The sequence below is a fragment of the Neolamprologus brichardi genome, chromosome 15, assembly GCF_056152115.1.
Source record: "Neolamprologus brichardi isolate AB-2024 chromosome 15, ASM5615211v1, whole genome shotgun sequence".
NCBI classification, from domain to species: domain Eukaryota; kingdom Metazoa; phylum Chordata; class Actinopteri; order Cichliformes; family Cichlidae; genus Neolamprologus; species Neolamprologus brichardi.
Window position 1 is genome coordinate 12,583,491 of NC_142118.1, and position 16,404 is coordinate 12,599,894.

Sequence of the window (16,404 nt, forward strand, 5' to 3'; positions counted from 1 at the left end):
TTGTAATCATATCTCGCTGTCTGATGTTTGACCAGTTGCCACTTGAAAAGGGCTGCTGTTATACTTTTTGAGTTCGCTGATCAAACAAATGTTCACCACAGATTTCATTTCACCAAACAGAAACATAACCCAGATATTCTTCAACAAGAACGTGGTTTTAATTCCCGTCAAGAGATGTGCAGATGTGAAAATCCCGTGCAAAATCCAGTCCCATCACTTCATAAATAAAATAATAAAATAAATAAACTCTTGTTTTCAAGTTAGACTTAGAATAGATTAGACATGAATAATAAAAAAGAGCTGCTGCTTACCAGTAGGCATTTTGATTTAGCGCTCCCTTTAACAAAATGCAAGTGAATGAGTTGACAATGAAATGAAATGAAAGAATTTCCAACAAGGGTCACATATTCAGATTATTCCAACAGTATTCCCAGCACAGTCTGGATTTTTTTTTTTTAATCTCCTAGTTTTCCAAAATTTTCCCAGTCATTGTGAATCTTTTTCCAGGGATCCAACATGCAGTCCGCTCCACTAAAACACACAGAGGTGCAAACACTGAGGTTGGATTTTCTCCTGAACACACTCCTCAGGCTGATGTTCTTTCTTTTCTTTCTTCTAGTTCAGCTGGCCGAGGATCTCTGCCTGCCCTTCTGAATGCCTCTCTCCCTCCCTCTATTCTGTGGCAATGCATCTATTTTGTTCATGTGTGTGTCTATAAGAGTTCATGTGTGTGCCTGCATATGAGAGAGTCTGTGTGTGTGTCGGAGTGAATGGCCTCTGCTCTCCTGCTCCCTCCCCGCTGGGTATTCCCCTCCCCCTGACTCCTCCTCTCCCTTGCTTTCTCTCTCCTGCAGCAAATTATAAGGAGCTGGGAGTTCCACATTAAGTGCCTCCTCTCTCCTTTTCCTTCTTTTATCTTTTCCCCTACTTTATTTCTCCCCGTTCTTTTACGCTTGTACTGCAAAATAAAACTTTTAGCATGGTCCGCAATGCATTGTAGGCCAGGCGGCACCCTTTTTGTGTGTGTGCGCGCGTGTCCATCACGCTCAGCGGGCAGCTGAACTGCTGTTGTTAGTGCACAGCTCCACAGATCACACTCATATACGCACTTTACAAGGAGGGGGGAGGGGGTTACGACTGATCAATAGGCTGCGAGCCGGCTCAGACAAAAGCTCCTCGTCCACCGCACGGCTCATTGTGCCCAGATTAGAGAAAGGCTGGAGGGAACGAGCACACAAAATCTCAGAAGAGGAAGGATGTGGACAGTGGATGCCATGTTAAACTTGATTTTATACTTTTCCACTCTATCATGTCGTCTGCGGGCTGTGAAGCAGTCGAAAGTTTCTAAAACTTTAAGATCGTTAGGATGAATATGTTTTGGGTATAACAGAAAGCCTTCATATCAAACTGCAGGTGTGTAGTAGTTAGTAGGTGGGAGGGTCTTCTTAAAGAAAAAAAAAACTCTTTTGGATCTTAGACTTTTTTGGACTGAGTAATGATTAGGGGCTAAAGCAAATGATACCATTAATTTTAATCATTCACATTAAGTCTCCTCAACTGTATAGCATTGTCATTTTTAATGGCTGGAATATCCTTTTAATGTTGCTTTAACACAATGGCTGAAAAAGGATGTTTTTAATAAAAATCTATTTCGAAATGCTGGAATATTTGGTTAAGGATAAAAGCTGGAGTTGTGTTTCTGTGGACATACACAAATGTTTTTGTGAAGTGAAAATAACGCCCTTCCTTCCGGGCACTTAAACATTTATCATTCTCTCATCTAATTTAGAGGGACACTCCAAGAAACACACATGAAAAGTTGAGAGTAAATCCTGCTTCAGACTATTAAAACCTCATTAATCATTAGATGACAAGTGTTGAGGTTTGATACACAGCCGTATCTAAAAGGAACATCGTGTTAGTTTAGGCACACCACCAAGTCAGAGTCGGTTGCAAACTGGGAATCGGTTGATCTCCTTACTTATGGCTCTGTCGATATCCTCGTACAAATCCAATTGGTTAATCTCCAACAGCCTGCTCCATCCAGCGCACAGTTGCTGCACGACTGTGAACCGCTTTGCTGTTTCTGTCAGGGCTTCAAGCCGTCTTCCACATGGACACAATAGTTTCAGTTTGTTTGGTTAGCTTTTTCTCCCGTTTTCCTGCCTTACATTTTTGTAGCTTTCTCTCCTGCAACATTGTGACCACTTTCTCCACCTCGTCTGAACGGGAACGTGTTTTCTTATGTGGGTAAGGAAATTGGGTTCAGCAGTATTCAGATAGTATGTATTGTACACAGACTGCAAAGCCTGTTTGTTTGGAATGATTCTGATTTGTTAACATAGGCATGTTAAGAAGAGCTAAACAGGCTGCTGCACACGTTTCGTAAATTTACAAAGTTTGGTTTTTTGCTCTGTGTAAGAATGTTTCCATACACATTTGTGTTAGAGGTTGTGACCAGCAGATTTAAAGACTTATGGGAACTGATTTGTTTTCCCATCATCTACTTTAAAAGATCTTTAATCTTAAATTTAATAAAGGCTTTGCATAACAAACAACTTTTTAAAAGCAGAATTTAGTCCTTTTTCTTGCCCCCTTAGGATCCCACAGATTCATCATGCAACCCTTGTGGATGTCACAACACTTAGCTTGGGAAGTTCACAGGACGCTTATAAATCAGGACATGCCGTGTGTCCCATCAGGATGGCACATGTGAGACAATGGACCATCAGTTTCACACACTAAAGCAAATATGTTGCCTATTTGTTGTCCCTCTTAAATGATAAGGACTGGTCCCAGCAGCATGGGGTCCTGCTAACGGCCAACCTCATCTCGTCACAAATACTAGAATAGAGACCCCCTTGGACTTTTCTCTCTCTCCGCTTCTCATTCTCACACGCAAACACAAACACACAAGGGCCAGACCTAAAGAAGCACGACCCCTCTCTCTAATGACTTGAGGGATCGTTGACCCACGAAGCCCCTGAAGCTCCACTCTAAATCCAAAACTATCCACCTGCCACTCCCCCTCTCTGCTACCTTTCACCCCTCACACACACAGTCCATGACGAGCACTTCCAGCTTCGCAAACATGCAGCAGGAACGTCGAAACTCCTCAGTTCAGCTAAGCACGACTTGCTGCTGACAGAAACCTACAGCCACATTGTTCCTTATCTGATGCCCCCCCCCCCCCCCCCCTCCCTTGCGTAATGTTAACTAAAAAAAATAACAGTTTAACTTTTATAATAAGTGTGATTATCACTGGAATGTAGACATCGCTTTTAAGAGGAGATGTTAGTATTAAGGTTTTTGGGGTTGCCAAGATAATTCGGGCCATTGTGCTGTAGTGGTCACTATGGCAACCTCGAGGTATCTATCTCCATGGTTGAGCGGCATGTGGAAAGACAGTGAGAGAGCAAGAAAGGGGGAGGAAACGAGGGAAGAAAATGCTTACTGTCAATAAACCGTTCCATTCCTCATAACACTTGGGCAGTGCAAACACTGGAGGAGGGCACAGGGTTCATACACACTCTTATCAGCTTTTACTCCCCCCCCCCCCCCCCCCCCCCCCCACACACACACACACACACACACACTCATAACAGCACTGTAAGCTCATGATTTAAAAGACCGGAGGCACTTGAAAATGTTTTACTGTGTGAGTCTGTAACCAGAAATTTAAAAAAAAAGAAGAAATTCCAAAACCTCTTTTGCATGTTCTGGAGGGAGGAGGAAGGACTGCAGGCGGAGAGAGGCGGAGAACTAATTTGATGGCTGTTATTTCAGTGGGCAGTGGGTGACTGAATTTGTGCTTGCATGTGTGTGAAACCAGGTCCAATCTCCAACTCTGATAGCCTGACAGCGTCTTCATTTTCTCAGCTGTTCACATTTTAAAGTGGGGGGGGTGAATGTTTCTGTGGTAACGAGGAAATGTAAAGTGAGAATACAGCGGGAAACAGATTCAGAAGACGGGAACGACCGTGATTAATGACAGGAGTTAGTGGGTGGAGAGGTCATTCATATACAGTTTCCCCCTCCCTGTGTGACCCTGTCTGTCTTTGTCATTACTGAGATGGATCATCAGCAGACACATATACACAGTCTTTTCTTCCACTCACAGACTCTGTCATAAACACTTAAAGCCTTTGTTCTTGCCGCCAGAGCTATTCATTAACCCTTTAAAAAGACAGCATTGTCCCTTTTCACCCGAAAGGATAAAAAAAAAACCTTCCGTCTCTCATCATCTATTTTGTATCCAACATATCTTCGAAATTAATATCCAACAGAAGCAGCATCACTATCACTTAAAACATGTCTTCATAGGAGACCTTTGTCATCACAGTTCGAATAACAAACCATGTGGTCAATGTAAGGGAAACATCATTTCCATGGATTGAAAGATGTTTACTCACAGCTGGAAATAAAGGAAACAGGCAACGTGTGTCCAAAAGTTGGTTGAGCTCTCCTGACTTCCCTTCGCTGTTCGGGGGCTTTGTCACATGAATGTAAACAAAGGTAATTTGGAGGCATTTGCAAAACATCTGATGCCTTTGTTCGCTGTTTTAAGATGTTCCAGATGTTATGTTAATGTTTATATTGATTCAAATCTTTTTTAACCTCTCCATGTAATGGCAGCTGTTCAATAGGTCACTGTTAGTCCAATAAGCATATAGAGTTGTGAAGCAAAAACTTGTTGGAAGTGGACCTAAACAATCAGTAGCGAGGATAATTTAATGTTCACAGGGAAGTTAAAGTAATGGCTCCAAGAAACATCAGTATCTATCAAGGAGTAGATATGTAGGCAACAAATACTATATTGGGAAATTCTGTTTTCACAGACCTTAAGGGGGCAATCTTGGAAATTGAATGTAGCTCAGTAACAATAAGATCCCTTCCAATCTAATCATGAAAAATAAAGCTGCACCCAGCAGATGATTAGTTTAGCTCAGCAAAGACAGCAGAAAAAGCAGAACCCGCCTTAAATCAAGATAACAAGCCAAATCCACCTACAGTGCCAGCTCCTCTACACTAGTGTATGCTTAATGTTAAGAAACAGCAAACAGAAACTCAAAGTGGTTACATTACAGTTGAACTTAACAGTCAACGCATGATATCGCCGGTGTCGGTGTTGTTCCTGTTCCTACAGCATCAAAGTGATGTTGGTCCAGGATCACCATTGCAACAATCATATTAGCATTAGCCAAGAAGCTGGCTAATGATATTAAAAACTACCACCAGTGAGCCAAACTAAATTTGGGTAAAAGCAAACCTAACTTGAGAATATATTTATCAAGTTGCACAAATCACATGAAAAAGAAAAACACTCAAAATGCAGCGTATTTGTCCTTGAACAGCGTTTTTTTATAAACAAGAGCTTTTGTTTCTCGTTTCCCCGCATTGCAAAGCTATGACATCACAACAAGATGATTGGTCAGCTGCAACGTTGATCCTGGACCAACATTATGATGTTGCAGGATGATGATGATGATGCAGGAATACCACTGACACAGAGATATCAGATTCATCTCAGTCAACATTTAGCAGCTTGTACACAGCTACAGCCATCTGATCCATGTGTGTTGCCAGTTTTCTGTTGCTGCTTTTCTGGCAAATGCAGTAACTCTTTTGGTATCGACCTGGACTGTTTGCCTGCATGCTACCTACACGGTCAATATTACATGCACTATAAGTGGACTAAAAGCAGATAGAAGGCTTGATGTTGTCCCCTGTAACATCAACATGGGGAAGAGATTACTGAACGTTACTGAAAATTACTGAACGTTCTCACAAATGTGAACTATAATTGAAAGGTATACAAAATAAAGTTGTGACAATTTGAACCAAGCTTAGCTGAACTGCATAATTTTGCAACAATTGACCCACATGCAGCCCAGCTAAGTATTTTGAAGTGACACAGACTGACTGTTCTTAACACACCACCTGTGATGTGAGAAGTTGTTGTCCTGTTACTGCCTGCCTGTCTGACGCATCAACATGGTCTATAAATCAAGAACAGATGTATGGAAATTCTAGCATTTGTTGTGTTAGGACTAATTTTGTGAAACAGGAAAGGAGAATCTGCGATCCCGATTATCTAAAGTGATGCGGTGATTTTCCCCCCACTTCCTGATTTATGAGTCTTTCTGATTCTCGGACGGTATTCCCCCAGGCTGCAGCAGTCCATTCTCGGTGCCAGAACAAGTTCAGGAATTTCTGCCTCATCCCAGCCAGAAATCTGACTTAAGCAGCAAATAGAACTTATATAAGAGTAGGAATCCCTCAAAGTTGGCCAGAGAAGCTGCAGGGAGCGTCCAAGAAAGCGTGTCTTCGCCATTCCAGCAGACAAAACAACAACAACAGCGACACAGAAATAACTCAAGCATTTACGTCAAGAACAACAACAGCAACAGCAACAGCCGCAGCTAATGATAGAGCTGGGTTGCACCAGGGGCTTGAGCAGAACTCTGCTCAACAGCAGAAAGTACTTATGATAGGAGGGATTTTCAGTATGTTTGGATTTTCATCAAGAAAAGGCAGATAAATGAAAAGAAGCAAGATTTGTTGAGCAACTTTTCACAGGAAAATTATACTTAAAAATGTGACAAAGTATAAAGCTCTGAAACAGAAGAGAGAGTAATGTGCAGGGCCACAGTGCGTGTGTGTTACATGTATATACACAGAGTTATTGTGCGTTAAGCTAGTATGAGAGCATGTGTGGCGGATATCAGGAGGAAGCGGTGTTTGGCCTCAGATTAAAATGCAGGACCTGGGGGTCCTGCCTCAGGAAAGGAGACCAGACAGGGGGATTTTTCTCACATTAGGGAAACACATGACACAAGCCTAATAATATACACATATATACAAGCGATCCACATATACAAATTTAAATAGAAGTTAATGTATTATCGTTGAACTGTCAAAAATGATCCTAGAGGTACTCTACTGCTAAACAGATTTAAACAATATTTAAAGTCATGCTACACATGCCAGAGATTTTAACTGTAACTTTATTGGGTCAGTTCACTTTCTTCTGGGGGAAAGCAAAAATATAAGTCTAAATCTGTGCCCATCAGAAGCTGGGTGCTCCAGTTAGGGCACCTCAAATGAGGACAAACCACAAAGGAGAACACACGAGTATATGCTCAGATACACACGCACACCCACATACACCAAACACTGTGTCATTGCATCGCAATATAAAGTAACAATGTTTCACTTACAAGCTGTAAAATTTGATTTATGTTGTATTTAAAGCTGACTGTCAAACACTCACTGTGTCCACATCTTTTTAAGAACGCATTTCTAATCAAACTGCTGTGAAATTGATGACAAATCTATTATAATTGGATCTAGTGGCATTTGGAAGATAGGGGAGAATAATACAGCAAATTCATGACCACAGATTTAAAAAACAGAAAAACAATGGTCAGCATGCCTCAAGCTGAAACAGAAACTAACTACAGCGGGCTGTCATGCAGTCTAATTAGACAAGTTGGCAAAACGTGCTATTAGAGTCATGCTAAATTGAAACTTTGGGATGTATAATTGCCGGCCAGACTGGGTTTGGAGGAGTAACGTCTGCAATTATGATTAAATAAAGACCTGGGCTTTTAAAAAGGAGGAAACAACACAAAACGTGGTGTTCTGTAATGTCTGAGAGCAGACACACTGAGGCATAGCCTTATTTACAGTAATTATCAAAGCAGTTCACACAGCCAAAACCAGAGGCCACACTCTATGCCTTGTCAGTTTACTGATCCACAAAGAGGCTATGATAACCTGTCACTCACCTCAGACAGACCATTCCTACGATTAGCCTTTCCTGAGCTGCTGGTATCCCAGTATCCTTTCACAGGTTAGATCCATTTAGAAAGTTTCACACCTTCTTAGAAACGCTGACACGAGGTAGGTAAGGCTCCGCGTCAAGGCGGCCCAGTCCGTGGTCCACACTTCTACAGTATGAGGTCAGTTCAGAGAGAAAGATAGACACTGAGTGTGAAGAGGGAGAGCGAGGGCGGGTGAGGAGGGGGGGGACAGATGGAAGCAAAACGCAACGGAACTGACTGCCCACTGGGAGGGAGTCGGGGGGGGGGGGGGGGGGGGGGCGGGAGAGACTGGGAGAGAAGAGCTCGTAGATCCAAGCAGCCCACTTCCTGACCAATTACTGCTGCAAGACTGGTCGCTCTCCCTCTTTCCAGCCGGGCCCTCGCTCTGCCCCCTCTCTCACTTTGCGGTGTGGACTCGCCGCAAGAACTGGAGAGCTGCCAGCGCTGCAGGCGACACATGTGACAGAAATTGGAAAAAAGCGAGCGGTGCCGTCAGTGAAACTGTGACAACATGCCTAGAGACCGAACAGAAGCAATGATGATGAGGTGACTGGGCAATGTGAAATAACAATCGGGAGCGTGGGTGGGCGACATGATCCGATGCTCAAGGAGAGAGGGAAGAAAAGAAAAGAGGGCAGCCCAAGGATGAGCTGCCTCATCTAACCCCAAAAATCACACAAACAAGTGGGTCACGTCGCATACAGCAGCACTCTGGAGCCTCCTTGTTGTTCTTTACTCCTTGGAGTTACTTTCAAAAAAGGTAAAACTACTTAAAAAAGAAAAAAGGTCAAGAAAATATATTTCATGGTTTAGAGCTTGAAGTGCAACCTGCTGCGAACAGGTCTGTATGAGCACACACAACAAATATCCAAGCCAGTGGTCATTGTGTGTGCGTAAGTCATTTGGTTATTGTTCTGCATCCTAACAGAGCAGGATGGAGGAAAGTCCCTTTTCTGGAAGCCAGTGACTGTTGTTCCTGCCTCCTGGTAGCGAGGCTTCCTGGGATTGATAAAGCAGCTCCAACCAGCACACACACTTTCTTACTTCCACATTTTTCTTTTTTACTGCTCTGAGATTTTCCAGGAAAAACAAAACTGCACGTGGTGCTACGGCAGTCGCATATGGTGGTAAACACTGACCTTTGATAAGAAACCAACTAAAAACACACAACTCTAATGACCTTAATCTTCTGAAATATACATTTAAGTGAACACTGGAATGTGCAGAAACTACTAGCATACATCAAACAACCCAAGGAATTGTTTTAACCCTTATCTGTGACCTACTGTAGCAGTGACCACACAAACAGGACTGATGTGAGTCACTTAACTGGCTGCCATTATTCCTACCAGGAAAACACACAGACACTGTGCTAAGCCCTTGCAACTGAACACCACACCTTGCACTTTAAAACCTGAAGAGACAATGACACGTTCGAGCTTTTAAAGCTTTAAATTCTACTTCAAGGACTAGATGGCTGAAGTGTTGGGCAGCTTCTCAAACCCAGAAAAGTAGACTAAAATAACTGAAGTTAGTAGACTAATAATTAAAATCTGGGATTAATGGTCAAAACAGTGCTTAATAGTTAAAGTAATGCTTGCATATATGCATTTCGCTTTGATACTATTAAAAAAACCCATTAATAACAGACCAAATATACTTGGAGTATATCTTAGTTTTCTTCTATGCAAATGTATAATGTCTCATTTACAAGAGAGACCTGTTCCAGACAAACATTAAAATTACAACAATAAAAGAAACAATAAAAAAAGCTAAATTTGTCTAACGCAATGCTAATATGCTAATAATCACGGACCAAAAAAGTAGGTGCAGTTAAACTATGTATCCTGTGTGAAGTCATGGGTGTTATTCAGCCGTGTGATTATTCAAAGGAAGTAAGTCATATCCCACTCCCCAATATTGGGCGTGCCTGTCCACAAGCCGGGAACACTACATTAAATTTATGTTTCTTGTGGACAACGTTAAGAGGTCAATATATTTTGGTCTGGAGGGGCTAGTAAGAGATTATTAGGTGTTGACGAGTGGATATTCTGTGATGCAGGGATAACTGCAACAGCAGGAATGTCCCTCCCCTCCTTTCCCGCTACCATTTCCTGCTAATCTTAAGCTTCTTGTTTAGAAATGAACAAATTAAACAGGATGTGATGTCATTATGCAGGTGATTCACACTCATGCAGCTTTTCCAGGGATTTCCTCAGGTCACGTAAGTGACAAGAAAGTACATGTTAATGAGATCATCATCTTTTTATTTTGTTTGTTTGGTGGCCTTCTTATTCTGATCTCACTCTGAGTATGTCTCCATGTTACTTTCGAGACAGACACGTCATTTCAGACATGTCATTTCTTCTGTATTATTATTCTGTATTCACAAAACCGTGAAAACTACTCATACTAAGAATGAAAGTAACCAATTTGTTAAGTCATCGCCGCTTTACATGGGCAGCTGTAAAATACACAAAGTTAGAATAAAGTTTTTATGCGGGATTTTCACTACGAGAAACTGATACTAGGCCCCCTGCTATAAATATGAATGGGACATCTTAGCAAGTACATGTGTTTGGGATTAAGATTAAAAGCTTTAAATTACAGTTCGAAACCGAGCGGAGGCCACAAGTCAGCCGCTGGGCTGCTCTCGTCAGAAGTACGAGCCAAAACACGACTGCTCGGACTAAGATAAAGGAGGGGTGAGGAAAGCTGTCTGCGTCTGACTACAGCTGATGGTGAAATGCTGATGTGTGTGCAGGCGCCACAATCTGTGCGTCTGCCTGCATCTGTGCAGGCATGCGGGTTTGTGAAGGATAAAGAGCCGTGAGTGTGTATTGGCTGGATCGCTTTGACCTGTGGAGGCTTTATTTTCCCTCATATTCATATTGGGCTAATACACAGCCTTTCCCATGCCAGTGAAAACCCTGGAAGCCGAGCCCTCTCCGGCCCTCTTCTCTCTTAGGGAACCTAAGATGTCACTGCACACAAAAGGAGCCATGAAAGCCGTCCAACTCAAGCAGGGGCTATTATTTACAGTACCAAAAGAAAAATCGCTTCTCTGTCAAACGCTACCCCCCCTCCGCCACAAGCGTCAGCAGTCTGTCTCCTTGTAATGCTTCCCTTTTTTTGCCCTTTTCCAGTCCCTTCATTTCTCTTTAAGTCTTCTCTGTCTTCCTCCTCTTTTCCTTCAATCAGCCCTCACTCTCTTTATAGCCCTCTGTCTCATAACATAATAAAGTAAATTGTGGGTTTTGCAGCCAGTAAGCCCAAAATTAGGCGTAAGCCCCAAACTGAAGCTTTGCCAATCTTCACTGAGCCATTCAAAGCCAACAGAAAAACCCTTCCTGATCATATAAATCCCTCTAAGAGAAGAAACTCCACTTGGTGAAGTTTGCTTAAAAAAAAAAAAAAAAAAGGTAAAAGCTTTCCATAACAGCTTCCCTTTTCTAAACTTCACAAATCATTTGAAACTAACAACAATTGCAGATTAGGCAAATTACAAATTTCAAAAGCAGCTGGGTCTTTTCATGCCACTGAATGCATTAAATTAGCCGTATCCCATCTAAACTAAACAAATGCTTCCTTTGAAGTGTGTAACAAATAAAAACGCTTTGATACTATTAAAAAAAACCCCATTAATAACAGACCAAATATACTTGGAGTATCTTAGTTTTCTTCTATGCAAATGTATAATGTCTCATTTACAAGAGAGACCTGTCTGGAACAGGTCTCTCTTGTCTGGAACAGGAAACAATACAAATTTTTGTATTGGGAATACAAATTTTTCCCCCCAAGCAACAGGCATTTGCTGAATGTGTGACTTTAGATGAATCTCATCCCACAATGCTTGCTTCATCTTCGTCCCCCACACGCCCAAATGGGAAATCTCGTATAAAGCATAGGCAATACATCTGCAAGCCACTTTGCAACCCTCCTATGTCTGATTCGATCTCTTTCATCAATCTGTTGTCATAAATGTTTGCTCTGTTCTGCACCGAGGGAGCTGCTCCCCCACTTTCTGTTTTATCATGTAGGTAAATTTAAGAAAACATACAAGATGAGTTACCGCAGATTTAAACTACAGTCCTCAAATAATACTGGTAAACTGGCACAACTGGCACCATCCCCATTTAACTTAAAGTTACACAGTACAGATGAGTAATTCGCATTGAGTGCGAGTCCTGCTCATGCGTGGGAGAAGAGATCAGAGAGATATTCATTTCTGTTATTTGCATGGCAGGTTTCTAATGTTGCTTAGCAGCATTATCCTCAAATCTGTTGCGGTATCGACTGGGCAGCCGAATCCTGTTTCAACTTGTTGATTGGAAGCTACTGTATGAAGAGTAAACTGTGGTCCAGTTATTGGCTCAGTGTTACTGCCGGTTGTGCTGACCGAAAAAAAAAAAAACAGTGCTGAGGTCACGTGCTACTTAATAACAGCTAGAGAACAAGACAAGAAATATGTGACAGTCTGACCAAAGAACATTTTCAAAAGGATGTGGAAGAAGAAAAGTTTCTGCCCTTGTGTTTACTGTAAGCACAGATGTTACTGACAGGTCCTAACTTGACACAGATGTGACGGAGAGGGCCCCGAAAACACGGCATCACCCAAAAATATCCTGACACAGCACTAAAGGAAAAAACAAAAATGAAGAAGCCAATGTGCAAAAATAGCTAAAGTCTCAACCTAACATTGTGCAAATAGTGAAGTGAATAACACTCATTATCGTTTCAGGTTTGGTAATTAAAGTTGCCATGGAGAAGTTTATTATTTGGGTTATCTGCAGAGAGTGCACACAGACTATCTGATAGAACTGACTGCACAACAGAAAGACGTTAGCAGTTTACCGTCTACAGTATTCGTCTACATGTGCGATCATTCATCTCTACGGAGTTAGATTAGGAAAATCTTATCACAAGCTCCAAAATCAGCAGCTATTCTCTATATGCTGACAGAATGCATGTTTGTGTTGCATTTAAAGTTATAAACTATCCAGTTCCCAATATATGGAAAGATAAGAGTGAAATTCAGGCACGAGCCAAAAGGCGTTAACCTGGAGATACTCCACTAGATTTTATTCTATTTTATCTCACATCGTCACTGTAATTCTACCTTTAATTATCTCCTACCCTCTTTCTCTTGTTATCTGCTGTGAGGCTCGCTGCAGTGTTTGCCACCTGTATAATGTTTCAGCGAAGTGTGCTCTTAATATAGGCCAGGACTTCAATGACAACACCCAGCCGCCCGAGCCAGACCCTAAACCTGCAATGCAAATGCGCACGCATGCACGCGCACTCACTTCCCCATGGAGCTGTAACAGAACTCGGGATCTAGGACATGACAGAGAGGAGAGTGAGAGAGATAACATTAGATAGAAAACAGCTTAAAACTGAAACCGTCAAAAGGAGATTTACTATTTACATAATCATTTATGCAAGATAAAACACTAATAGAGTCAATACAGTTAATCTTACTAATGACTCATCTTAAACAGCGCAGATTACAGTAGGTGTTTTGGAACCGTTTGTTTTTCTCTATTAACAAAGGGAACAAAGATGATTATTCTTGTATCCTTTTGTTCACTTCATAGATTAATGACTCAAGCCATAAAATAACAACAGTGCATCATAATAGGACGCAAGGTAATGTGTAACAATTCTGCTTCTAACCGCTCCAAATTTCAGATATTATACCCAACTATTCTACTGTACTCTCATTCTCCACTTTATTAGGTATGGTTGTTTAATGCAAATATCTAATCAGCTAATTATATGACAGCAACTTAATGAATGTGGCAGCTAGACATGGTCAAACCAGCCCGCTAAAGCTGAAATGGAGTATTAGAATGGGAGAGCAAGGTGATTTAAATGCCTCTGAATGTGCCATGTTTGTTGGCAGCAGTTGAATATTTCTAAAATACCACTCCTGTCAGTTAAGAACAAGAAACTGAGGCTGCAATATGCACAGGCTCAGCGCATAACCACTAGTAAAAAAAAAACCAAAGGTATGCAGAAGAGCATCTCTGCATTCAAAACAAAGGAAAACTTGAAGAAAAGAGTTACAGCAGCAGAAGACTACACTCAAGACCCCCCTGCACTACATCCTTCATGAGGGCGTGGGTGCTGGCTGTGATAATCCTGACCAAAAAGGACAAATGAATGAGAATGAAAACAAACTCTGCATGAATGTGCTTGTGATGTGAAATGAACCACAGAAAGGTGCAAGTCTGTCTGTGGCCCGGCTACAAGAGAGACGAAGGGAAAGCTAGATAGAAGAGGGAGTAGGCTTGTTTATTTTTAGCACCGGTCCCCGTGTGCACTTATCACCAGGATGTGATTTAGAGACGGGTTTCTGAGCTTCACAGCTCATTATGAGCTGTCTGTAGGGGCTTATAAGGACCTGCAAAGTTTTTACACAGCACTGATGAGCCTTTTAGTACTTACTGTGTGTTCTCAGGTGAGAATAACTCAAAAAAAAAAAAAGAAGAGAAAAACCCTCCAAAAACAGACACACCGGGCATGAAATCAAAGCCATACAAAATACTGATGTTCTGGGAATGTATATAAAAGTCCACCAAACGGCACCTGTGGAGCGCTCGACAGTGCAACTTCCTATCGTACATTTCAGTCACATCAAACAGGATCTCACAAACACACGAAGTCCACTCATGCAGACGTAACAGGCTATTTATATACACCACTTCCTTTTATTTACCCAGCACATTGTTCAGACCACATCTGCTGAGGACCAAGGGCACAATGGCCAATCCATATATGTAGCTGACCACACACACACACACACACACACACACACACACACACACACACACACACACACGGTAAGGTCGGAGCCTCACACAAAACACATCTTTCAGAAATATTGACAGGCCTTGTTCAGGATCCAAATAAGAAAATGATGCCGCCTGTTACACAGAATGACATTCTTGCACTAGCACTCTATACGCGTGCACAAAGCCGTACTCCTGGATACCAAACTCGAATTAATTCGTACATGCCTGCATGCAAATCAGCACAGACTTGCTGTTCTGCTGACTTCTCCTGGCATAACTGGACATCGGGTTAAGTGCTGAAGATGTCATCTTGTGACACAATAGAGCCCCTCATTCTCCAGCAGCTGTGTTAGGCCCCACGTCTTTGTAGGGCCTAACACAGCTGCTCCTAAACAAAATAAACGAAACGTGTGCGTAATGAACTCTGATTCCCCAAATACTATAATACCTCAGCCCTTTCAGCAAGTTACTTCCTATGAGCACAAGAACTGCTCAAAAAGGCCTCTCCAGTGTAAACAGCTTAGACCATTATCTTCCCAACCCTCCACCAGCAAGCCACAGGGGTACAGTGGTAGGACAGAGTAGGGGAACAGGAAACCGGTACGGCTTCATTTTCAAGCCACTAACCTACCATCCTCACCACAGAAACCCATAAATCAGATCCAGGTAGACAATAATATAAATTAAAGTAGTTAACAACATCCAAAAATATGACTCATAAACTGACATCAGCCACATAAATACATGACCTATAATGTGATTTTCTAACCTGGCTTCCAAAATGTAGAAGAACACCAGTTGAAATCTAGTGATTTGCTAAATAAAATAAAATTATTCTGCATTTAAAAACAGAGTAAGACCTACGGGAAGAGACATCCTACTCCAGCTCAACAATACCATCAAGTGCCAAAAAGAATCTGTCGTAGCAAGAGACAAACATGCACGCATATACACCACAGGAAGGTGGTTAGAGGATAAACACACATCCTTAAGTTTTCATTTGGGGGCTGTACTTGTACTTTTTGGCTGGCACTGTTGGAATGAAAGCTGCTCCCAATTCCCCCTCCCTCTACATATTTTCTGCTCGGTACAGGAAACAGTCGTTTGTCAACACCACAAATAAATTGTTGTTTGTTTCCTGTCTTGGACTGGGAATTTCTTTTTCCTCCTTTTTTGGACCAGCTTTACAGATCTTGATCTGCTGTCTGTCTGTGTGTGCTGACATGTGATACGTGTTTTTCCTAAGCCAAGCAAACCAGAAAAATATGGGACCGAGCCTTTTATTTACAGAGAAAGTAAAACATACAGAGTCAGCAACAAGGGTTGCAATTTAGGCTCAAGAGATGTTTTTCCTCACTCACATTAATCACAGGTTCATTTGACTCAGTTACAAAAAATAAATAGATTAAAAAAAAATTAGTGGACTACATTTTCAAAACAAGTGCAAAGTGTTGAAAAATGTCCAAAACTAACCACTTAAACTCATAAAGCTCATTTAGAAACCAAATGCCCAACTGGCTCCACTAATCCTTTGCTTATTTGGGCATCCACAATGTTACACCCCAGTGCTCAGAGGGAGTCGGACCCCTGCCCCACTCCAGACGGGGGTTTCCCTGCCAAACGCTGCGCAACAATAAAACAAAGCCATCACACTGGGGCCAGAGGAGGAGGAGGGGGAGCAGGGTGGGCATGCAGGGATGCGGGGTGGGGTGGAGGGAGGGCGGAAAGTGAGAGGAACAGCTGCTGAGTGGGAGAGCTGGATGAGGGGGGAGCGTAGGAGG

At 42.1% G+C, this 16,404-nt stretch overlaps 1 protein-coding gene across 2 annotated transcripts in view; it reads right to left on the reverse strand.

The window, feature by feature from the left end:
- LOC102788627 (pleckstrin homology domain-containing family G member 1) overlaps positions 1 to 7,976 on the reverse strand; it is a 39,950-nt gene extending 31,974 nt beyond the window's left edge. Inside the window, exon 1 of one of the 2 annotated variants that reach the window (XM_006792502.2) lies at positions 7,791 to 7,976. Coding sequence is in view for 1 of the 2 variants with exons in the window: in XM_006792501.3 (XP_006792564.2) it covers positions 312 to 321 (10 nt within the window). In the remaining variant the exon portion in view is untranslated. Of the gene's footprint in view, positions 1 to 311; positions 738 to 7,790 lie in introns of those variants that run through there. The other variant, XM_006792501.3, reaches the window with a different exon arrangement.
- Between the last annotated feature and the right edge of the window lie 8,428 nt (positions 7,977 to 16,404).